Here is a 25,073-nt window from a genome sequence, read left to right on the forward strand (position 1 = left end):
GGGACAATAGGAACATCTCTTACCCTTATTTTGCTGTCTGTATCTGCCATTTCAGAAGAAGGATGGGGGGGGGCACAAAGGAAGGTGCTGCATCAAAAGCCCTCAAACTCTCCAAAAATATATATTTGAAAATAATGTTGAGAAATGCACCCAACAGAATTAAGAAAATTAGATAAACTCCGTTTAAATTAAAAAAAAATTCCTTTGAAAGGCTCTGCTGTAAAGGGAGACTTTGAGCCTCCCATCTTATGCATGCTTAAAAGCAGAGGATTTTGCAACATTCTTCCTGAACAGCAGTCCTGAACTTCAGCTTAGAGCCAAAAGATCAGTTGCTAGGGAGAAGGGGAACATCTACTTTTTAAGACCATCAGACATGGAGAAGAGAAAATTTAAGAGTTTTAGGCTTGATCAACAATATCAGGAATTCTATCAAGCTTAAACTGAGAAAGGGTCCAACATAAAAAACTTAAATAAAAGTAATAAATGTAAATTGAAAAATCTCTTCCATTATAAATTCTAGTCCTTTTAAGATGGCATACACCCATTAGAAGATAAAATGGTTACTAACCTTTCTAAACTGTTGTTCTTAAAGATGTGTTCCTCACGTCAATTCCATGCTAGGTGTGTGAGCCGCATGCACAGTTGTCAGAGATTTTCCCCTTAGTGGTATCCCTCGGACTGGCTCTAGTGCCCCCTGGAGCCATGCACATATGCAGTGGTATAAGAAGCATCGCCGGCTCTGCACCATCTGATCATTTTTCTTACTGATAACCCACCTCCCTACCCCTCTGGACTTGTGCTCGTCCAGCTTTTCTAAATAGTTCTGAACCACTTCTTTTTTCACAAAGTGCTGGTCACCTCCTCCTCATGCTGTGCTGTCCAGTGTAGTAGCCTGGGAGTGGACCTTGTTCATGAAGACAGAGGCAAAGAAAGCATTGAGTACATTAGCTTCTTCCACATCCTCTGTCACTAGGTTGCCTTCCCCATTCAGTAAGGGGCCCACACTTCCCTTGACTTTCTTCTTGTTGCTAACATACCTGAAGAAACTCTTCTTGTTACTCTTAACATCTCTTGCTAGCTGCAACTCCAAGTGTGATTTGGCCTCCCTGATTTCACTCTCCTGCATGCCTGAGCAATATTTTTATACTCCTCCCTGGTCATCTGTCCAAACTTCCACTTCTTGCAAGCTTCTTTTTTATGTTTAAGAGCAGCAAGGATTTCACTGTTAAGCCAAGCTGGTCGCCTGACATATTTACTATTCTGTCTACACATTGGGATGGTTTGTTCTTGGCAACCTCAATAAGGATTCTTTAAAATATAGCCAGATCTCCTGGACTCCTTTCCCCCCATATTATTCTCCCAGGAGATCCTGCTCATCAGTTCCCTGAGGGAATCAAAGTCTGCTTTTCTGAAGTCCGGGGTCCGTATTCTGCTGCTCTTCTTTCTTCCTTGTGTCAGGATCCTGAACTTGACCATCTCATGTTCACTGCCTCCCAGGTTCCCATTCACTTTTGCTTCACCTACTAATTCTTTCCAGTTTGTGAGCAGCAAATCAAGAAGAGCTCTGCCCCTAGTTGGTTCCTCCAGCACTTGCACCAGGGAATTGTCCCCTACACTTTCCAAAAACTTCCTGGATGGTCTGTGCACCGCTATATTGCTCTCCCAGCAGAAATCAGGGTGACTGAAATCTCCCATGAGAACTAGTGCCTGTGATCTAGTGACTTCTGTCAGTTGCTGGAAGAAAGCCTCGTCCATCTCATCCCCCGGTCTGGTCGTCTGTAGCAGACTCCCACCCTGACATCATCCTTGTTGCTCACACTTCTAAACTTAATCCAGAGACTCTCAGGTTTTTCTGCAGTTTCATACTAGAGCTCTGAGCAGTCATACTGCTCTTACATACAATGCAACTCCCCAACCTTTTCTGCCCTGCCTGTCTTTCCTGAACTGTTTATATCCATCCATGGCACTAATCCAGTCATGTGAGTTATCCCACCAAGTCTGTTATTCCAATCACATCATAATTCCTTGACTATGCCAGACTTCCAGTTCTCCCTGCTTGTTCCCCAGGCTTCTTGCATTTGTGTACAGGCACTTAAAATAACTCGCTGTCTGTCCTGCTTTCTCAGTATGAGGCAGGAATCTTCCCCTCTTGCGCTCTCCTGCTTGTGTTTCCTCCCAGTATCCCACTTCCCCACTTACCTCAGGGCTTTGGTCTCCTTTCCCCAGTTAGCCTAGTTTAAAGCCCTCCTCACTAGGTTAGCGAGCCTGCTTGCGAAGATGCTCTTCCCTCTCTTCGTTAGGTGGAGCCTGTCTCTGCCTAGCACTCCTCCTTCTTAGAACACCATTCCATGGTCAAAGAATCCAAAGCCTTCTCTCCGACGCCACCTGCGTAGCCATTCGTTGACTTCCATGATTCGATGGTCTCCACCTGGGCCTTTTCCTTCCACAGGGAGGATGGATGAGAACACCACTTGCGCCTCAAATGCCTTTATCCTTCTTCCCAAAGCCACGTAGTCTGCAGTGATCCACTCAAGGTCATTCTTGGCAGTATCATCGGTGCCCACATGGAGAAGCAGGAAGAGGTAGCGATCCGAGGACTTGATGAGTCTCGGCAGTCTCTGTCACATCGTGAATCCTAGCTCCTGGCAAGAGAGCAGGAAGGCATCGGAGAGGGTGCCCCTATTGAGCCTGTGCAGCAAACAGAACTGATGGCATTTCCTGTTCTGTCTGGTGGCAAACAAGTCCACCTGGGGAGGACCCCACTTCTGGAAAATAACACTGGCAACCTCCGAGTGAAGAGACCACTTGAGGTGAGAGGAAAAGGACCTGCTGAGGTGATCCCTCTGTGTGTACTGGGCTCCTTGGGGAAGTGATGCCTTAAGGTGAATGGCGTGTTTCATACAGAAGTCTTACAGACTCTTGGCACAGGGCTCAAGATTGAACTCCTCCCTGCTTATTGAAGTAAAACATCAAGGCCATTTTGTCCGTCAAGACCTGCACCACCTTGCATGAGATCTGGGGAAGAAACACCTGGCAAGCCAAATGTACCACTGAGTTCCCTGACATTTATGTGCAGGGAGAATTCTTCCTGGAATCAGAGGTTCTCAGACTTTCAAAGTGGGGTCCTGACCTCAGGTCTGATGTGTCCAAAACCAAGGTTACCAGTGGATATGGGGCAGCAAAAGGTACCCCTTTCACTATGGAACCTAGGTCTCTCCACAGCGGCAGAATCATGAGTACCGAGTCCAAGTGGTGTCTGCTGGGGAGTAGACTGATTTCAGACACATCTGCAGAGATCCGAGGCATAACAGTCCATACTGCACCACATAGATACATACCGCCATGTCACCCAACAGTTTGAGTCAAACCCAGGTGGTTGTAAGAGGGTGGGTTCCAACCTAGGAGATCAGATCCGACATAGTTGGGAATCTGGTCTCCAGTGAATAAGCATTGGCCTGGATGGGTCTAGCACCACCCCATTAAACTCTATTCTCTGAACCAGGACTGAAGTTGACTTTTGTACGTTTATTAACAGGCCCTATGCCTGAAAGGTAGCCCTATGCTGATGCTGTGCTGGACTCGAGCCTGTGAGTGGCCTTTGATGAGCCAGTCGTCAAGGGACAGGTAGACTTGTATGCCTAGATGTCTGAAGAAGGCTGCAACCACCATCATACACTTCATGAAAACCCATGAGATCTGCTGAAAGACTGAAGGGAAGCATGGTGAACTGGTAGATGACCCACCACAAATTTAAGCAATCTCCTGTGTCTGCAGAAGATGCAAAAGTGGAAATAAGCATCCTTCAAATCAAGGGCAGCGTACCAGTCTCCTGGATGTAGTGGGGGAATGACAACGGCCAGGGAGACCATTTGGAACCCCAGTTTCTTGAGATATGGGTTGAGGCGGTGTTGGTCCAGGACAGACAGTAGACCCCACCTTGGCCTTCGGGATTAGGAAATATTGGGAGTAAAATGCCTTCCCTCTCAAGTATTAAGGAACCTCCTCTATAGCCCCCACACGCAGGAAGGCTCGCACCTCCTGGATGAGAAGCTGTTTGGGGGAAGGGTCCCTGAAGAGGGACAGGGGGAAGGGATGAAAACTTGAGGTGTAACTGACTGTCATAGTACTGAGCACACAACGGTCCTATGTTACATAAGACCATGCTGGGCAGAAGAGCAACAGACAATCCAAAACAAAATGAAGAATGGATCTGGAGTCAAAACTGGTATGCCATCCTCTGGCATACCTTCAAAAGACCTGCCTGGCCCCACTGGAGTATCTATGTGAGCCCAACTGGGAAGCTGATGCAGAAAGGAGGGGCTGACAACATTTATAGCCCTTTCCTTTTCTTTTGTAGGGCTCCTGCCTGGACTGCTCAGGGAATCAGGGAGGCTGCTGGGGCCTAAAATGCTTCCTGGAAGCCAGGGGCATCTAAAGGCCCAGGGAGCACACCATGGCCCTCGAGTCTTTGAAACCAAGGAGCTTGGAGTCCATTTGTTTGGAGAATAGGGAGATACCCTTGGAGGGCAGGTCTTGGATGGACTGCTGCATTTTGTGAGAGAGGCCCGATGATTGGAGCCACGAACAGCACCTCATGGCTGACTACATCTTTTTGGTTGCTGAGTTGGCTGAGTCTAGCACTGCCTGGTGGGAGGTCCTGGCCACAGTCTTCCTCCAGGATTGCCATGAACTCCTGCCTCGACTCCTGTACCAGGGCATCCTTAACTTTAGCCACTGAATCCAACAAGTTAAAATCGTAGCTCCCCAACAGAGTTGGCTAGTTAGAAATACATAACTGGATTCTAGATGCTTCCCTCATAGACCATGGACAGTGCAGTATCCTGCTTCTGTCTCCAGGCAGTACAGGGGAAACAGTGACTGATAACGTGTCAGAGACAACTACAAAAGTACCATGGAGAGTGCCATGATGGAGCTCACCACCCCTTGATCCCTGCTATCCCTGGTAGCCTTGGCTAGCAGGGGAACTTGTGGGGGTAGACAGGATTGGGAGGGACATCAGATTCTTTGCCACCTGGAAAGCCTCTGCAGTCAAAGGGGCCCGCAGGCATGAGGTTCCGTGACTGCTCCCATGAGTCAGAGGTGGATCCCAGACTGGATTTAGAGTTGTGGTAGAGCTTCAGGAGCCAATAATGGCTCTTGGGAGGACAAGTCGCCCCGTGTGGGTCTTACAATGCCAGCTACACCCCACTTGTCCCTTTTCAGCACTGGAGACCGCCCTTTCTCGGCATACTGTTTCTTATGCTGCTTCTTTGGCACCAGGGATGGAGAATGGTGCCAGTAGGAGCACAGAACCAATGGAGCACTTCACATAGAAGCCGAACTGCTTGGTGCCTACTCACAGCATCTCAGCTCTGAGGCTGGTTTGAAGGCTGCCCCCCATGAGGAAGGCCTTCAGACAAATGTTTCTATCTTTTTGAGTGCGTGTTTGAAACACCTGCATATCTGGCACTTCTCTTTAATCTGAGTTTTCCCGAAGCTCTTTGGACAGCTAGAGTGTGGGTCACTCACAGGCATGGGCTTCCCCAAGCAGGCACACAGCTTGAAGTCAGGGGACCGGGACATGCCCAGCCCTAGTGGCGAAAGTCCCTCAATGAGAGGGACCACTATCCACACTATATACACGAACACTTGCTAAGAACTATATAAACTAACTACAATAACTATATACGACAGAAAAGTCCAAGCCACTGGGAAAGAAGCCTTGCAACAATAGGAGGGATCATTCCAAGCAACCATCACAGGTGGTAAGAAGGAATTGAGAGGGTGCAAAGCCAGCAGAGCCCCTTATACCGCACGCGCGTGCAGCTCCAAGGAGTGCTAGAGCCAGTCCTACGGATAGCACTAAGGGAAAAAATGTCCGACAACTCTGCACGCAGTGTGCGCACACACACCTAGTATGGAATGGACATGAGAAAGCACTCGAAGAAGAATGATAGTTTAACTCTGTGGAGACTGATACTCTGGGCTAGAATTTCAGCCTGTCCAAAGAGGTGAGGCTAAAATGTAGTGAAGAGGCCATAGTGACCAGCATATAAATTGTTTTATAAAAAATGATCACAGATTAGAATCAAATTTTATAAATTAAAAATCTATAATTAGGAAACTTTAATCCTTGAAAAAAAATGCTATAGCAACAGGCCAATATGATATTAAAATGAAAATAATTGTCTGTACATGAGATCACCAGATGATCAGTTTTAATGGAATAAAATTGAGGTTTTTGGGTATGCTTGGTAGCTTATTTTAGAAGGAACAACGGAAGGAAATATTGTTCACCATCATATACTGGGACCCAGGAATTTACGATTACACAGTTTTCCTGATCCTTAAAGATATTCCAAACACACTGAAGAAGGAAGCCAGATGACATCACCAGCTTCACTCGATTGAATACTGAACAACATCTGAATATCTGAAGTATGAACTGAAGGTTTCTGCTGATATATCCGTCACCCCTCCAAAAATAAAAATGTGACCAAAGAGGCAAACTAAAAATAATGGTTTAGCCAGATATGTAAAAAAGCAAGAGTTTTGCCTGAAAATTTTCCAGCAGCTAAAATGCAAGTGAAAAAGACAGAAACTGCATCTTTGTAGCATCTCTGATACTGTAATTTTTTGTCTTGTCTTAAAAAGAAACAGGTTCAGTTCTTAGTAACAACAAATCATCCTATAACTGACTCTCTTTTTCCTAACAAAGGCTTTTAATATCATCTAAAATGGAAAGGATACCATAGAAATTTTAATGGTGAGGTTTTGTTTCACTTTTTAAGTTTTAAATGCCTTAACTGCTTTACCATCTTATACATGACTAATAAATGTGTAAAAACATTCTTGTAATGATAGCCTGCAATGGGAGTTAGTCAGCATAACTTTATACAAACTCTCAAGCTCAGTTAACTATTTGTTCTAACAGTAGAACTTAACCCCTTTGAGGCCAACTCAATAAAACTAGTTAATCCCTTGACTTGTACATCAATTCTTAACCAAAATAGAACATAGTAGGGATGTCAATTAATCAGTTAACTCATGCAATTAAAAAAAGTAATCACGACTAATTGCAATGTTAAACAATAGAATACCAATTGTTTTTCTACATTTTCAAATATGTGGATTTCTATTATAACACAGAATACAAAGTGTACAGTGCTCACTTTATATTATTTTTAATTACAAATATTTGCACTGTAAAAATGATAAATAAAAGAAATAATATTTCTGGATTCACCTCATACAAGTACTGTAGTGCAATCTCCTTATCATGAAAGCGTAACCTTACAAATGTAGATTTTTTTTTGTTAAATAACTGCACTCAAAAACAAAACAATGTAAAACTTTAGAGCCTACAAGTCCACTCAGTCCTACTTCTTGTTCAGCCAATAGCTAAGACAAACAAGTTTGTTTACAATTACAGGAGATACTGCTGCCTGCTTCTTGTTTACAATGTCACTGTGTAGTGGGGTGGTTACCTTGCTTCTGCCCTGAAGGGCTTAAAACAGCACTAGGAGAAGGTTGTGGCTAGGACAAGAAGCCTGGGCTGATTGGGGAAAGTAGGCTCAGCTGTGGCCATGCCCCAATCAGGTCCAGCTGGCCCTGTATAAAAAGGCTGGGAGCCAGGAGCTCAGCAGTCTCTCTCTGCATTCAGAGAGAGAAGGGCCTGGCTGCAGAAAGATTAACCAGGTATCTGGAGTGGAGCAGGACTGGGGAAAGGCCAAGGGAGCCGGGGAGCTCTGGCCTAGGAAAGCCCCAGGCTGCAGGCCTGGTAAGGCCTATTAGGTACTGGGTTGCAGGGGCAGCCCACAGGTAGCCAGAGACAGCAGGTTCAAACCCCTTTGCCTGTGATGAATGGCTTATACTGCAGTCTGCCCCAGTGAATGGGGGCTAGATGGAGACTGGGCAGTAGTTAAGACTGAGGCAAAGTGGGGATAGTGGGGGCAGCACACAGTTAAAGGGGCACCAGGGTCCTGGGAGGGACACAGCAGCCCAGTGGTACCAGGACACAGGACTGCAGAGGGTGCTCCAATGGCTGGAGAGCTAATTCCCAGAGACGAGCAGCAGGAGACACTGCCAGGTGCGTCTGCGCCTGCTTACACACCAGAAAATGAGAGCAGGTGTTCGCATGGCACTGTTGTAGCTGGCCTCACAAGATATTTACTTGCCAGATGCACTAAAGATTCATATGCCTCTTCATACTTCAGCCATTGTTCTAGAGGACATGCTTCTATGCTGATGATGCTTATTAAAAAAAAATGCATTAATTAAATTTGTGACTGAACTCCTTGATGGAGAATTGTTTATGTCTCCTGTTCTGTTTTACTTGTATTCTGCCATATATTTCATGTTATAGCAGTCTCAGATGATGACCCAGCATTTTTTAAGAACACTTTCACAGGAGATTTGACAAAATGCACGGAAGGTTTCTAAAAATAGCTGCAGTACTTGACCCAATGTTTAAGAATCTGAAGTGCCATCCAAAATCTGACACACACAAGTGAGAAGCATGCTTTTGGAAATCTTAACAGAGCAACGCTCCGATGCAGAAACTACAGAACTTGAACCACTAAAAAAGAAAATCAACCTTCTGTTGGTGGCATGTGACTCAGATGATGAAAATGAACATGCATCAGTCTGCTCTGTTTTGGATTGTTATCGAGCAGAACCTGTCATCTGCATGGTTGAAACATGAAGGGACATATGAATCTTTAGCGCATCTGGCACATAAATATCTTGCAACTCTGGCTACAATAGTGCCACGTGAAAGCCTGTTCTCAATTTCATGTGACATTGTAAACAAGAAGCAGGCAGCATTATCTCCTGCAAATTGTACCAAAACTTGTTTGTCTGAGCGACTGGCTGAACAAGAAGTAGGACTCAATGGACTTGTAGGTGCTAAAGTTTTACATTGTTTTACTTTTGAATGCAGTTTTTTTGTACATAATTTTACATTTTGTTAAGTTCAACTTTCATGATAAAGAGATTGCACTAATAAACTTGTATTATGTGATCTGAAAAATACTGTTTCTTTTCTCTTTTACAGTGCAAATGTTTGCAATTAAAAATAAATATAAAAATGAGCATTGCACACTTTGTATTCTGTGTTGTAATTGAAATCAATATTAAAAAGGTTCAGAAAAGGGCAACTGAAATGATTAGGGGTTTGGAGAGGGTCCCATATGAGGTGAGAGTAAAGAGGCCAGGACTCTTCAGCTTGGAAAAGAGGAAACTGGGGGGTGGGGGGGAGGGGGATATATTAGAGGTATATAAAATCATGAGTGATGTGGAGAAAGTGGATAAGAAAGTTATTTACTTATTTCCATAATACAAGAAATAGAGATCACCAAATGAAATTAATAGGCAGCAGGTTTAAAACAAATAAAAGGAAGTTGTCCTTCACACAGCGCACAGTCAACTTGTGGAACTCCTTACCTGAGGAGGTTGTGAAGGCTAGGACTACAACAGCGTTTAAAAAGGAACTGGATAAAAATGGCCGTACTGGGTCAGACCAAAGGTCCATCTAGCCCAGTATCTGTCTACCGACAGTGGCCTATGCCAGGTGCCCCAGAGGGAGTGAACCTAACAGGCAATGATCAAGTGATCTCTCTCTCCTGCCATCCATCTCCATCCTCTGATGAACAGAGGCTAGGGACACCATTCTTTACCCTTCCTGGCTAATAGCCATTTATGGACTTAGCCACCATGAATTTATCCAGTTCCCTTTTAAATATTGTTTAAACTACCATTTAGGTAGTGAAAAGGTTATAATTAGGAGCACTTTCATTCTGGTGAACTTATACCATACACTACAGATTGGCATCTAGATATCAGTCATGGAAATACTCAGGTAGGCAAAGCAGAAAGCTTGCTTACTCTCTGTCCGTGAAAACGATTCTTCCATAGTTAGCTGTGCAAAAGGAACCACCAGCTCAGCTGCTTCAACCTCCCATTTCTTCCGATCTACTAGAAGTGGATGTTCTTCTTCTTCTTTACTTTCTTCAGCCACAGCTGCCTCATAGGTGTCTTTAGGATCCTTTATTCCTTTTACATCTTCCTGTGTTTTAAGATTTTGATTTAATCTTCTTAGTATTTCTCTTTTATTCTGAAAAAGGGAAAAAGTACGCCAGTTAAATTATTCTAAGTTCTTAAGGGAAAGGAACAGGAAAATCAAATAAAACCAAATGTAATTTGACTTACTTGCACAGCAAGATCTGCCTTCTTTGTTTCCTCTGTGGTTTCCTGGATAGCAGTTGTATTTTCATTCTATAGATCCAGGAAGCACGAAATTCAATGCAAGAAAGGAAGTCAGAAAAATATCTTTAGAATATTTATAGTCTGTACTGGAAGAAGGAAGAAGTAAACCTTTCTAAAAATCTCTCCATTGGTAACTGTTTAACTCTTTTTATTCTTGTACAAGACTTTTATTATGTAGCTTCCCTCAGAGAATTTCTAGGACAAATTTTGTCTTTGAAACATTCAGTACCTGAAAAGTAACAATTAAAAAGCCAAGACTCAGTATAAGCAAATGGTAAAAAGAAGGATTAGAACATAAACCAGGGGAGATAAAGTAGGGCATTATCTATGAAAACTCACATCTATGCCTGAAGTTAAGATTGAGTAACTCCTGAAAGAACAGATAAAGGGCAAGGAAAGAGTTAAGGTACTCCTATACAGAAAGGAAAAGCGAAGGGAAAATATAAAATCTTCATTACAAATAAAAATGGAGTGGGCTAGAGAGTGGCTGGATTTAAGTACGGAGAAGAAAGAGAAACATCATCATCTCAATATTTGAGCAAAAGTAATCAATAGTACCAAATGTAGTCACCTAGATCGAGAATGATGAGAAAAAAATGGACCCACAATTGTTTCAAAAAAGTACAAATGCTATTATATTAGCAACTATATAACATCAGTTTATGGTGGCCCCTTATTTATGGCTACATTGAGATTATCAAGTATTTCTGAACTTTTATGTCACACAGAAACATATATAGGAGCTTAAATATTTGAAAGGTTTTGATATTAGGAATATTACATAGAATCATAGAACACCAGGGTTGGAAGGGACCTCAGGAGGTCACCTAGTCCAAACCCCTACTCAAAGGGGGACCAATCCCCAGACAGATTTTTGCCCCAGATCCCTAAAGGGCCCCCTCCAGGACTGAATTTACAGCTCAAGGTTTACCAGGCCAATGTAAAAACCATTGAGCTATCCCTCTCCCCACCCCCCCAAATTACGCACTGTTTTCAATCTGTGAAATCAAAATGTTTAGACTAAACTGAAAGGCAAGTGACAACATCAAAGTTCAGGTTATGGCAACTAGAAACAAGAAAATTACACAACTTTCTAGAGAGGAAAAAGAACGGGTGGAAAAAGGCAACTGCTATTGGGTAGAATCAGCTGCCAATGGATGTTGAAGAGAGACGAATGAACGGTACTGTGTACCACTAAGGAGCATTGTTTGCTAGAATACAGAAAATCCTGTAACGTAAGTGGGAGATATGATAAGGTTCTATATAAACTCAGAAAGCTACTTTTTCAAAATTCAGGGTACTGATTTCATTAAAAGATTGTTTCTTACTATAGTAAATGTGCCAACTATTCATTAATATTGCAAGTGAGTGATAAGTATTACCAAATATCACGGCATGAATTTATCTGACTTAACACGCTTAAAAGTTGAAAGAAGTGGAAGGAAATAAGCAACTGAATGATGTAATGAAAACAGAATTCTTGTAAAGTAAAATGTACGTCCTGCCAACAGTTACTAAGCAACAAGAAAAAAGGTTTAGGGTTATCACAACAATGTGGGTATTAAACCAGGGTGTTTTCGGGGAGGGTATTTTTCAGGATCAAATGAGCCACTGAATAGAATTATCTATTGAAATGAAAGAGCAAATCATTGTCAAGTTTGATGAGACCTTTTTTTAAGCTACTACAATGACTGAAATGTAGCCACAATATTCATTTAAATTAGGGCTGTTGATTAATTGCATTTACCTCATGCAATTAACTCAAAAAATGAATTGACATTAAAAAATTAATCACAATTAATTGCACTGTTAAACAATAGAATACCGATTGAAATTTATTAAACATTTTTCAGTGTTGTTCTACATTTTCAAATATATCTATTTCAATTACAAGACAGAATATAAAGTGTACAGTGCTCACTTTATTATTTTTTATCACAAATATTTGCACTGTAAAATGATAAAAAAATAAATAGTATTTCTTAATTCACTTGTACAAGTACAGTCTCTATCATGAAAGTACAACTTAAAAATCTAGGGTTTATTTTTTGTTACATAACTGCACTCAAAAACAAAACAGAGCCTACAAGTACACTTAGTCCTACTTCTTGTTCAGCCAATTGTTAAGAGAAACAAGTTTGTTTACACTTATAGGACACAGTGCTGCCCACTTCTTAATTACGTCACCTGAAAGAGAAAACAAGTATTTGCATGGCACTGTTGTAGCTGGTGTCACAAGATATTTACATGCCAGATGTGCTTAAGATTCATATGCCTCTTCATGCTTCGACCATTGTTCCAGAGGACATGTTTCCATGCTGCTGACACTCATTAAAAAAATCATTCGTTAATTAAATTTGTGACTGAACTACTTGGGGGAGAACTGCATGTCTCCTGCTCTGTTTTACCTACATCCTGTCATGTATTTCGTGTTATAGCAGTCTCAGATGATGACCCAGTACATGTCCATTTTAAGAACACTTTCACTGCAAATTTGATAAAATGTGAAGAAGATATCAACGTGAAACTTCTGAACTACTCGACCCAGGATTTAAGAATCTGAAGTGCCTTCCAAAATCTGAGAAGGATGAGGTGTGGAACATGCTTTAAGAAGTCTTAAAAGAGCAACACACTGATGCAGAAACTACAGACTCCGAACCACCAAAAAAGAAAAATCAACCTTCTGCTAGTGGCATCTGACTCAGATGACAAAAATGCACATGCGTCAGTTTGCGCTGCTTTGGATCGTTATAGAGCAGACCCCATCATCAGCACAAACACGTCCTCTGTAATGGTGGTTGAGGGACATATGAATCTTCAGTGCATCTGGCTCGTAAATATCTTGCAACACTGGCTACAAGAAGTGTCATGCAAACGCCAGTTCTCACTTTCAGGTGACATTGTAAACAAGAAGCAGGCAGCATTATCTTCTGTAAATATAAACTATCTTGTTTCTCTTAGCTATTGGCTGAACAAAAAGTAGGACTGAGAGGGCTTGTAGGTGCTAAAGTTTTACATTGTTTTGTTTTTGAGTGAAGTTATGTAACAAAAAAAATCTACATTTGTAAGTTGCACTTGCACAATAAAGAGATTGCATGACAGTACTTTTATGAGATGAACTGAAAAATACTATCTTCTGATTACGAATATTTGCACTGTAAAAATGATAAAAATAAATATAAAGTGAGCACTGTACACTTTGTATTCTGTGCTGTAATTGAAATAAATATATTTGAAAATGTAGAAAACACCCAAAAATATTTAAACAAATGGCATTCTATTGTTTAGCAGCAAGATTATTTTTTTTAAATCGCACGATTAACTGTAATTCATTTTTGTAATCGTTTGTCAGCCCTAATTTAAATCTTTTTTCCAGGCCTTCCACCAGCAATTCAATCTAAGCTTCATTTTAGTAAGTGTGTCTGTTCACCTTCAAACACTGAAAACATGGCTGAGATCCATATCAATGATCATACCATAAAAACAACTGCAAGTCAGAGACTTGGAACTTGCTAAAAAAGTTGCAACTTTTAACGTGCCACAAAGTAAACAATTTAAAGAAAAATCAACAATTGAGTTTAAATTTGTTTAGATGAGTAGAGCAAAAAAAGCTCTATAACTAGATGTTTCAAGTGAAAAAAGAAAAAAATCAAAGGAAGATTTAAAAGAATCAACAGTAACAATAATGCAAGATGGATGGTTGAATATAGGAGGAGACATAATGAGAACTATCCACACTGAGAAAAAATGTATTCTTACGTATTTCCATTGATTGTATGATTGAAACAAATCTTCAAGGATATTGTGTCCCAATCACTTAAGATACCATCCAAAGCCCCAATTCTACAAACACTTAAACGTCCTTATTTTTGCTCCTTCATTAGTCCCACTGAAATTAAATGGGATACTCACAATAAAAGTTAAGCTCATATGTAAGTGTTTGCAGGATCAAGTCCCTGAGCAATAACAAAGTTTTTGCTATTGTCTCAGACAACAAAAATAATCGTGACAACAGTTACAATCTTCTAAAACTTCTGACATAGTTAGTACATTATTTAAAAAGCTGAAAAAGGAGTAACACAAAATGGTTTTAAGTTCAAAAATTGTTTTGCAACCACCATTACATTGTCTGTGGGCTGGAGGGGTGGGGGGAAAGAGAACTGATGCTCCAGCTTCCCAGTGACCTCCCTGGAAGTTTCCAGACTGTTGGCAAAATCCTGGCCTCACTGGACTTCAATATGTATCACTCAAGTGGTGATATTCTGGATATTTAGTATTTGCATTGATTGTAAATGAAGTTGACTTAAGGAAATTATAAATTTATTATCTCTGTGGAGACTAACTTGATAGATCTGTAATTTATAACAATACTAATTCCATTAATTTCTAAGGTACCCAGTTCTCATTAAAAACGTGGTGTTCTTAAACAAAGTTTATAGATTCCGAACGGTCTTAGATTAATCCATCTTCTCAAATCTTGTGCCAGTTCAGCTGATTTTTGTCTATTTTTGTTCCTTTTAGATTTTAGTGGAATACCTACCACACCCACTTCCTTCAAAGCTGAAGTCATAGAGATAACTGGTGTACTGGGCTTCAATGGAAGTTGTGGTTTGAGAGGCGGTCCTCCAGGTTCTTGTTGCCCAGGCACAGGAATAACCCCAGCTGCCGACACATTAAAAGGCACCATAGGATTCTTTACCCCTTTTGCTGCCAACTGTGTTTAAAAAAAAAAAAAAAAAAAAAAAAAAAAGCCATTCTATTTTTAATAAACCAAAAAACAGCACAAAGTTTCAATGTACCATGAATCTACTTAAATCTAAAGTGAGATTGCAGTTTCATTTTTCTATGACAGAAAAAGATTTTTCTCCCTAAAATGTCGAGTGTTATTAATTTTGTTTTTGAGGAACTAAATGAATTGTAATATCTTCCCTCTGTAATGGCAAGTTAAGATTCTTATTATTATTAAAGACAACACTTTACACTGACGGCTCAACTCACATAAAAAAGCACAATATAGTAGAGAGGCACTTTCTAACTTAGCAAACCCCAAAAAAAGGTATAGAATGGAGAATAAAAGTTTCGGCATTACACACTAACAGGGTCATAATCAAAACAAACAAAAAGGTTAAACAATTAGAAATATGGGAATTAGCAGATTGATGTGAAGCAGATAGATTTCAGCAACCCAAAGAGTTACCACAGTAAAGGTGGGCAGATATAAACTGCTGATCCAAAGTTTGATGGTAGAACCTTTGAAAAGAAGGTAGTTCAGAATACAGACATGCAAAAAAAACCACGGCTCAATGACATCAAGTACTCACAGGTAGGTTTTTTAAAATTACAGATGTATTTGACAGGACTTGATAAACTAAAGGAAGGGAACAACCCTCCTGTGTACAATACTATAAAATCCTCCTGGTCAGAGACACCAAAATCCTTACCTGTGAAAGTTAAGAAGCTCAGGTAACCTGGATGACACTTGACCCAAGGACCAATAAGGGGACAAGCACTTTCAAATCTTGGTTGGGGGAAGCTTTGTTGTGCTCTTTGTTTGGGAGTGGTTCGCTCTTGGGACTAAGAGGGACCACACATCAATCCAGGCTCTCAAATCTTTCTGAACAGTCTCTCATATTTCAAATTTAAGAACAGCCAGGCAAGGGTGTTAGTTACCTTTTTTCTCAACTTGTAGATGTCCTTTTGCTAGGGCTTACCTCTGCTAGCTGTAACTTTGAACCTAAGACTGAGGGTCCTCTGGGCTCTATGAATCTCATTACCTGAAAGTATTTTCCATCCTGATTTACAGAATATTTTACCTTTCTTTCTTTAATTAAAAGCTTCTTTTTAAGAACCTGATTGATTTTCCTTGTTTTAAGATCCAAGGGTTGGGTCTGCACTCACCAGGAATTGGTGGAGAAAGGAGGGGAATGGTTTATTTCTCCTGTCTTTTTAAGATCCAGCGGTTTGGATCTGGTTCACCAGGAACTTGGGAGAAGTCTCTCAGCCTACTCGGAGGGAGATAGTCTAGGGGAAGGTAGACAGAGTTTCCCAAATAACTCTAAAGGATTTGGGTGGTGGCAGTAAACCAGATCTAAGCTGGTAATTAACTTAAAGGTTCTCATGCAGGTCCTACATCTGTACTTCAGAGTGGGGAAGGGACATCTTAAAATAGTTAATGAGAACTATTTAAAAGGCCCTGTGATATGCCCATGAAATAAAAGGAGACTTGTGTGGGGGGGGGGGGGAGAGGAAGTCACACCACAAGACTGAAAGCTTCTACACTTACTGCTGGGGACAAGAAGACAGTAATTATTGAACTTTTCCTTTTTTGGTTTTTTTTTGCCTGAGTATTTTAAAAAAAAAGAGTAGTGTTCATGGGCGTTAGATTTTATGCAAACTCGCTGTTCGCATTTTCAGGTAATTTCATTATTTAATTTAGTTTTCAATTCACAACAGCAGTGCCACCAAGTGAAAGACTGAAAATAGCACTATAGCCTGTCATATGTTGAAAACAAGTACATAGTACATCATTAATTCTTGCCACTTTTGGAGTTCATTGCATCAATAGAAACCAGTTAAAATTCATCATTATAAATCACCATTCGTTCACTCTTTAAAGATTTTATGAATTGAGCATAGCTTGTCACCTGACAAGCTCCTATGTACCGTGAAAAGGGACAAATAATTTCACACATTATTTCATGCTGCCTAAAAAGACCAGTGGCTCTACTCTTTCAGTATTTCCTACTTCAAAGCATCAAAGCATTCTTCTCTTATGCTGCTATTTTACCAATCTGATTTTACACTCCAAAGTTTTTATGACTAAAAGAACAGTTATGTGGATTTCAATTACACATGAACAATAGTAAATATTTCAACATGATCCTAATGATTTTTTGTAAGTTCAGTGTACATTTCAAACTAAAGCCAAAATTTGCATACCTGGTGCCTGATGTTAAGATGATCAATAAGAGCCCTGACTTTCAGAGACGCACAGGTCAGTTTTAACAGCCAAAACTACAGTTACAGAGATCTGAAAAGCTTGGCCTTAAATTTCAGTCAAATGAAGAAAAAGTTAAAACTGTACTCTTTGGCTGAGAGACCAAGTCTGTGGAGTGGTCATGCCAAATAAAAACAATACTGATTAAGAAAGCTCTTTTTTTCTTACATGTTCTTCCCAAGCTTTCTTCTCTCTTTCATATGCCTCCTTTCTCTTTCGCTCTAGTTGCTCTTTCAAAACTGCAGCTCGTGCATTTGCTTGGGCCTGCAAATAAGAAAAAAGAATAGGCTTCAATCTCAACTCATAAGCAGCTCTCCAACTTCTGCAGACCACTTCAGATTAAACATCCCAGATCAGGGGTGGGAAAATGTTTTGGCCTCAGAGCCAGATCGGGGTTTCTAAACTGTATGGAGGGCTGGGTGGGGAAGGCTGCGCGTCCCCAAACAGTCTGGCCCCCTCCCACTTTCCATCCCCTGACTGCACCCATAGGGCCCCCGACCCATCCAACCCCCTCTGCTCCTTGTCTCCTGACTGCCTCCTCCCGGGACCCCCCACGTCTAACCGCACCCCCAGGACCCTAGCCTCTATACAACCACCCCACTCCCTGCCCCCTGACTGCACCCCAGAACCCTCTGCCCGTTATCCAAGACCCCTGCTCTCCACCCCTTTACCATGCCGCATCAGGACTGGTAGCCATGCCGCCCAGCCAGAGCCAGCCATGCTACCGCGCTGCCTAGCAGAAGCTCACAGCCCTGTCGCCCAGAGCACTGGCAGCACGCAAGCTGAGGCCGCAGGGGAGGGGGCACAGTAGGGAGGGGCCGGGGGCTCAAGGGCTGGGAAGGATGGTCCCGTGGGCTAGATGTGGCCCGCAGGCCATAGTTCGCCCACCTCTGTTCCAGATCCTCAGTTCTTCAGTTCTCAATATGTGACACTTTGCATGTCAAATATGAGAACTAATGTTACATTCAGAAAACACTCAATAATACAAAATACTTCCACATAAAAGTTGGTGAACTACATAAGTAAATTCTAAGTCTTTTCAAGACAATCCATCCTGCCCCAAGTATATTTTTAAAAGGAGATTCTAAGGTCAAAATTTCCTTGTACATTTCGTATACAAACAAAATGGAAATAAAAACCTTGAAATAAAGCATTAAGATTAAATTTTCAATACAGAAGTTCAAGGTCATGGTTTCTACAGAAAGCCATAACTACATTAAAATGAACATTAAATGAAACATTTTGCATTTCTGTATATAATACATATACAGAAGAGATCAAAATTAGTTGCTTTAATCATAACAGAACAGTCACATTTGTTTTCACAATGCACATTTCCCCGCTCCCATCAACTTTAAAGGACACTTACTTAGTATTAGTGCGATATCGATAGTTATTGTTACAAGAGACCATGGAGCAGAATTCAGACTAAAAGCTCTGAACTCTGTAGACCTCCTGTAGAATAGAAAGCTAAAAACTTTGCTAGAGAAATATAATTTTGAAATTAAGCCATGAGGCCTTATTCACAAGTACATTTATGGCAGGCTTGAAGACAAAGCATACAAGAACATCTGGAAAGTCTTTCCTTGCCTGTATTCCATTAACTCAACCCTTCCCTTCTCCCCCCAAAAAACAACAGACAGATTATTCATGGTGCACTCAGTCTTCCTCCTTTTCCACATCACAGCATTTCCACCATGCCTACACCAAATTGTCTTCAGAACCAAGGCTAACAGTGAGAAAAGTTTCACTCAAAATGTAGCTTTCTTTTTTTTTTTTTTTTAAATGAACATGTCCTAGTGTAAGTGACCAAAAATAAGCTTTAGTACTGAAGTAACATGTCAATTTAATAGTTTTGTTACTGCCATACAATTCAAAGTATTTATAATTCTATCTTTCACAAAAAAGTGTACACAAACCTATTGTTTACGTTGGAAGAATTAAGTTAAATGATTAGTTTAAACTCATACTAGTCAGACTAACTTACTTTTACATGTCCATCAGATTTCTCCACAATAACCTGAAGCTAAATGAAGAATGGTCCATAGTGCATACTTCTAGAGAATGTATGTTTTGCTACAGAAAAATAACTCCTCTTCATATATACAGAGGGTGTCATTAAAACACAGATTCACGCATTACGTATTTAAATGTTTTATCTTACTTTACAATGAGAAATACCAAATATATGGTAATGTAGTGTAGCTACTGCAAATAACAAATGTACAATTTTAAAACTGTGCCACTAATCTTATTCTACTGCCTGATTCAATCCAAATAGAAGAATATTAAGTGGATTTTAAAGAATGTATTCTAAACCTTTTTTTTCAATTACCTTTAGTGCTTCAATTTTTTTGCGTCTCAATTCTGCTTCTTCACTTGCATCTTGTCCATCAGAACTGTCAGCTTCATTCTACAAAGTAAGAGTTCTTAAAAGTGAGCAAGTCATAGTTAGCTCATAGATTTACAGATCTGAAGGCCAGAAGGGAGCACTGCGATCAGCTTGTCTGATTACCTGCATAACGCAAGCCATAAAATTTCACTCAGTAATTCCTGCATCAAGGTCAGTAACCTGTGGTTGAACTGGAACACATCTTTTATGAACAAATCCAGTCTTTACATTGAAAGTTTGGAATTTTTTACAAACCAAAAAGAAAATTATTTAAAAAATATACCATGTTTGAAATACCTTTAATCCAGTTACATTATAAATGCATACAGAATTTGTTTCTATTAAGGTCAATAACCACATTAACACAATATTAAGGTTGCAAAGCTTAGCACTCATGGAATCAGAAAGTTAAGCATGGAAGCTCAACTTTATCTCTGCCTGTATACATTACAAAGCCACCTCTAATTATGCTATCACATACTATTACATTATATTTAACATAAAAAGTATTTATGGAAAAGGCAGCAGATTGGGCAAAAACTGAGATACTGTATGCCCTTTGCTTAAGCACAACAAGCACCAGAGTGCTCATCATTATGTGGCATACAAGCATTACAGGAGAGGCATATGTTAAACCTCAGAAATTTAGCTTCTGCCATCATAGCCAGGGTCTTGGTAACGGAAGTGAGCTCCAGGCCTACTAACTAGGAGAAAAGCTATGTGCCACTGGGCAACTAAAAGAATAGCTAACTAACAGAAAACTAAATACTACTAGAGTGGAAGAAAAGTATGAATACACCACAAGAATTCTGTTTCAGTGATACAGAGAATAAGATGGAACTGAGGGACAACTGGGGCATCCTTTGCACTTCATGCCTTAGGAGGAGAAAGGGGTGTGAGGGCATCCAGGTTGCACCTGTCGCCCCAAAAACACTCCTGGCCAAAAGAATCAGATCTCATATGCGTGAGGCACAAGCACACCAGAAGTAGAAGCCATATGAACAATTACTTGAAGCCATGTTAGCATAAGAGAAGACAGTATTTTAATGGATACACACAAGGGATCAGAGTTCAGACTGAGCAGTCACTCTTAACTTTTACATTTTATGACTTGAACGCTTAACTGTACAACCTTAACACTGCATTGGCAGAGTTCTTTCACATAGGATTTCTATAGAGTTTTAAAAGTTGCAAGTATTTTTAAAGGAAAAAGAGTCCCCAGTTCTAATAGGCAACAGGCAACAAATGTAAATAGTGCTTTATCAACATAATTGGTAAGCTTCACACTTGTAGCTTTAACATTCACTAGTTAGTAAAATATTGATTAGCAAAAATCAAACATTTTCATACCTGCATAAATATACAGCCTTAAGAGCAGTTTAAAAACTCTTAATATGTACTCTGCCCCTCTTGGCCCTTGGGATTCCCCCAGGTTCCTTGGTTGTAACCCTGTATCATGGCAGTTTTTTGGCCATTTAAACTGATCCAAATCAATTTCCATTTTAAATCTGTTGATGGCATTTCAATGCCTTAGGCTGGATTAAAGAACAAAATACACAAATTAAGGATACAGCAAGAAGGCAAAGCCAGACTAGAATGAAAAATAAGTACTAGTACTCAAAGAGCACATCAGCTGTATTTTTTCAAACTTCGGCAGCTTTTTGTACAATCATCTTTAAAAGATTGTGGTTCCAACGTTCTTGTTTTTTCTTTCCATTACTTTTTAAGAATAAGAAAGTTTCGCACTCTTACTCCACAAGGGCTATATGGATCTGCTCATACTTAATGAAAAAAGATTCACTTTTAGATAAAGCCTCAACATGGAAAATGTCAGCCTAAAAGGTGTATTTTTTTTTTAAAAGGGAGAATTACACCTGCATAAAAAGATTTCACAGACAATAGTCTAGAGCCTTTCACTACTAGCTCCTCAAAGCCTTTAGGAGTTATTTTTGTCCAACCTTTTCTCCACGAAGTTTAGCTTTAATCTGCTGGCGTTCATTGAAGTTTTGAAGTCGGATCTGTCTTAATCTTGCCAAGTATTCCTATATGAAAAAGAAAGCAAAGTTTCAACTAAAAGGAAACAATGAGTTTTGCATTCTGTATCTAAGTTCATATGGTTCCACAAAAAGGTCAAATAAAGGAAAAACTACTGCTATTGCTAAATTAACATTTATTCATTTCTAAAAGAAATTCAACTGGTTTCTTCTCTAATGAAATGAACGAAAACCATAACTAGTGTTCCACAATATTAAATTTGGTAGGCTTAAGATTATTAAGATCGGTAAGACCTGCGAAACTAGGAGTAGTTGTATTTATTACAAAAAGACTGTAGATAGAGGTTGCGATTTTGTTTTTGTCTGGGATATTTGTGTTTATTTAAAAGAAAATAAATGATTTTTTTCTTTTTGAAAGAAGACTGATGTAGACAGCTATTACTAAGACTATTGAACAACAAACTCTAGGACTATATACATTAATTCCTGGGGAATCTATGAAATTCTTGTATTTGTTATAAATTATAAACCATGCAAGAAAAGGCAGCAGAGGCAAAGTCAATGTGATGCTATTTTGTGATAAAGGTGACAAACATGCGGATAGCATACCTCTTCCTCCTTGTTTCTGGATTTCCTTCCTCTTGCAGAAATGGGCCTGCCTCCATAGACAGCTGCCAGGTTTTGCAGTGTACCCTGTCACCATTTAATGTATTAAGTTTAAGAATGACTAGGGCCAGAACATTATCTACCTTATCCAACAATAACTGCATTAAATTTCTTATGGGAAACATAGATGACTTTCAGCTCTTATGAACTTGGCTGACAAAAGTCTTATTTACAAGGAACATTTGATAGTAATAATCAAAACCACTGAGTAATCAAAGAGAAAGCCTCAGACACTCTAATAAATTAGATTTTTATACATATTTAGCTCCCTCTTCTGATCTCCATATGTGTCTAGTCTTCTCTAGCTAAATCTTTTATATTATAAATTCTCTGGGGTATGGGCTTTCTTTTTACTTGTCTTTTGCACCATCTTCAGCACACAACTGACAATAATAATTCTTCAGCTAAGCCTAGAATATCTAATCATTTTTATTTGAGTTTTAAATATAAAATATTAACAACAGCTCATGGAAATTTTATTCATATCAAAGGTTAAACTATGTTTATATATTAATCTAAGTACTCATCACAGCATTTACTAGATTTAAAAATAAAGAAATAGCTGTATTGTTAACTTGCCATTAGAAACATATTTTGCTTTTCCCTGCACTTCCAAAGTGTTTTCATATCAGAAAAATAAATAAAGGTATTTCTTGTTAAAAAAATATTTCTAATCCAATTAAAATGTTTGGTTTCATGACATTTGTTAAACAAAAACACAGAGCATACATGATTTTTCCACCAATCCTACCAGTATCCATGTTGGCTACAACAAATATGAAGTCCTATTTTAAATCAGAAAAGTCACAATTATGAAAGAGAAAGTAAATGTTTTGAACAGTAAATAAGACAAATACAGTAAAATTGCCTGGACTACACAGACAAATCCAGGGAACATATTGCCTAACTGTTCCCAACAAAAGTTAAAATCTCCTTAATTTAATTACCAGTTCTTAAGGAACTGCAGTTCCAAACTAGCGACCCTTTATTCACACCACACCAAAATCAAACTACTTGTGTGAGAAAAGGATTTCATGATAGTAAATTTTGCAAACACACACACACCAAAAACTAAGGAAGCCAATAATTAAAAGCACATGGGAGTTCACAATATAACAAAGCTCTTCAAGACAACTACACAAAAACTTTAAAAGTTCACATTTTTCAACAGTGAGGTGGCAGTCACTTCTGCTTCTGCTTGAAATTTGAAAAAAACCTGAACAGTAATTCTAAATTTGCACAGACAGCCAATTCACTCAAGACTGTCCCATTAGTCAAAACAAAAACTTAAACTAAAACGGAGGTGCACGTAATGAGATGTCCTTGGGTGGGTCATCAGCATAGGGAATCAAATCTGGAACATCTGGTTCTAAAAGCATAAGTCTCTACAGCTTGAGCTAAAAACCCCATATTTGTTAACACAAAGTCAGAGATTTACAAGTCAGTTACTATGTGGTCCAGCCACTAGAAAGGAATATAGCACCACGCTTGGTACAAGTTTCTGGCTTAGAAAACAGAGGTCCACACAGCTCAAATTCTTATAGAGTTAACTACTTGAAACATGATTTCGCAGGTAGGTTTTTGGCAGGTGAGGAAGATCAGATCTGAGACATTTGGATTCAAGTAGTTCAAAGACTATAGTAGGCTGTAGTGAGCCAATTACTAGAGAAGTATCAGAGAGGTAGCCATGTTAGTCTGGATCTGCAAAAGCAGCAAAGAGTCCTGTGGCACCTTATAGACCATGGGTCGGCAACTTTTCAGAAGTGGTGTGCCGAATCTTCATTTATTCACTCTAATTTAAGGTTTCACGTGCCAGTAATACATTTTAACATTTTTAGAAGATCACTTTCTATAAGTCTATAATATATAACTAAACTATTGTTGTATGTAAAGTAAATAAGGTTTTTAAAATGTTTGAGAAGCTTCATTTAAAATTAAATTAAAATGTAGAACCTCCCAGACTTGTGTCCAAGACCCAGGCAGTATGAGTGCCACTGAAAATCAGCTCGCGTTTTGCCTTCAGCCCCCATGCCATAGGTTGCCTACCCCTGTTATAGACTAACAGACATTTTGGAGCATGAGCTTTCGTGGGTGAATACCCACTTCGTTACATCTGACGAAGTGGGTATTCACCCATGAAAGCTCATGTTTCAAAACGTCTGTTGGTCTATAAGGTGCCACAGGACTCTTTGCTGCTTTTACTAGAGAAGAACTGCACAGCACAAGTAGTAAGCCTGGGTTACCTAAGATCTGGAGATCTGCCATGACCAGATGGAATTCTGATCTCAACTTAGGATTGATAAGAGTCTCTCAAAGTAGGATAGGAATGTTTCTAACTGTTAACCCTTTCAATCTACAATAGCTGAGCTGAATGGAGAGTTTTCCAAATATTATCACAATGGGGGAAAGGGAGAGGGGAAAAGGAAGGGGATTTAAATTCCCAACTCTTATAAAGCTGGGTAACACATAGTACCTATCGGTTTTACAAAGAGGCTCACTGTCACCTCAAATTGCTTAAGTCTGCTTTTCATGTTTATATTTAAATTAGCTTAAAATTATGTCTGGTGACTTTGGAGCCATGGCATTTTAGATTAGAAATTGTCTCTAAGTGAGAAAGAAATTGGAAGTAAAGCTTTAAGAACTTAGATATCCAGTTAGACACATTCAACAAATACTTCATTCAGTGTTTTATAGTTGAGTTCATCTCAGAATATGAATATTAAAACCCTGTATTGCAAGGATTTGGATTTTATAATGC

At 39.7% G+C, this 25,073-nt stretch overlaps 1 protein-coding gene across 11 annotated transcripts in view; it reads right to left on the reverse strand.

Annotated features, from left to right (window-relative positions):
* Window positions 1-25,073, reverse strand: part of NEK1 (NIMA related kinase 1) — a 118,362-nt gene that overhangs the window by 31,164 nt on the left and 62,125 nt on the right. For 7 of the 11 annotated variants that reach the window (XM_075066367.1, XM_032803641.2, XM_032803644.2 and 4 more), the window contains 7 exons: window positions 22,259-22,342; window positions 21,614-21,697; window positions 19,599-19,676; window positions 17,432-17,527; window positions 14,807-14,980; window positions 10,210-10,275; window positions 9,886-10,114 (listed from right to left, as the gene is read on the reverse strand). In XM_075066367.1, coding sequence (XP_074922468.1) covers window positions 9,886-10,114; window positions 10,210-10,275; window positions 14,807-14,980; window positions 17,432-17,527; window positions 19,599-19,676; window positions 21,614-21,697; window positions 22,259-22,342 — 811 coding nt within the window. Of the gene's footprint in view, window positions 1-9,885; window positions 10,115-10,209; window positions 10,276-14,806; window positions 14,981-17,431; window positions 17,528-19,598; window positions 19,677-21,011; window positions 21,191-21,613; window positions 21,698-22,258; window positions 22,343-25,073 lie in introns of those variants that run through there. The other 4 variants (XM_032803645.2, XM_032803643.2, XM_075066368.1 and 1 more) reach the window with 3 other exon arrangements.

The sequence above is a fragment of the Chelonoidis abingdonii genome, chromosome 5, assembly GCF_003597395.2.
Source record: "Chelonoidis abingdonii isolate Lonesome George chromosome 5, CheloAbing_2.0, whole genome shotgun sequence".
In the NCBI taxonomy this organism is placed as follows: domain Eukaryota; kingdom Metazoa; phylum Chordata; order Testudines; family Testudinidae; genus Chelonoidis; species Chelonoidis abingdonii.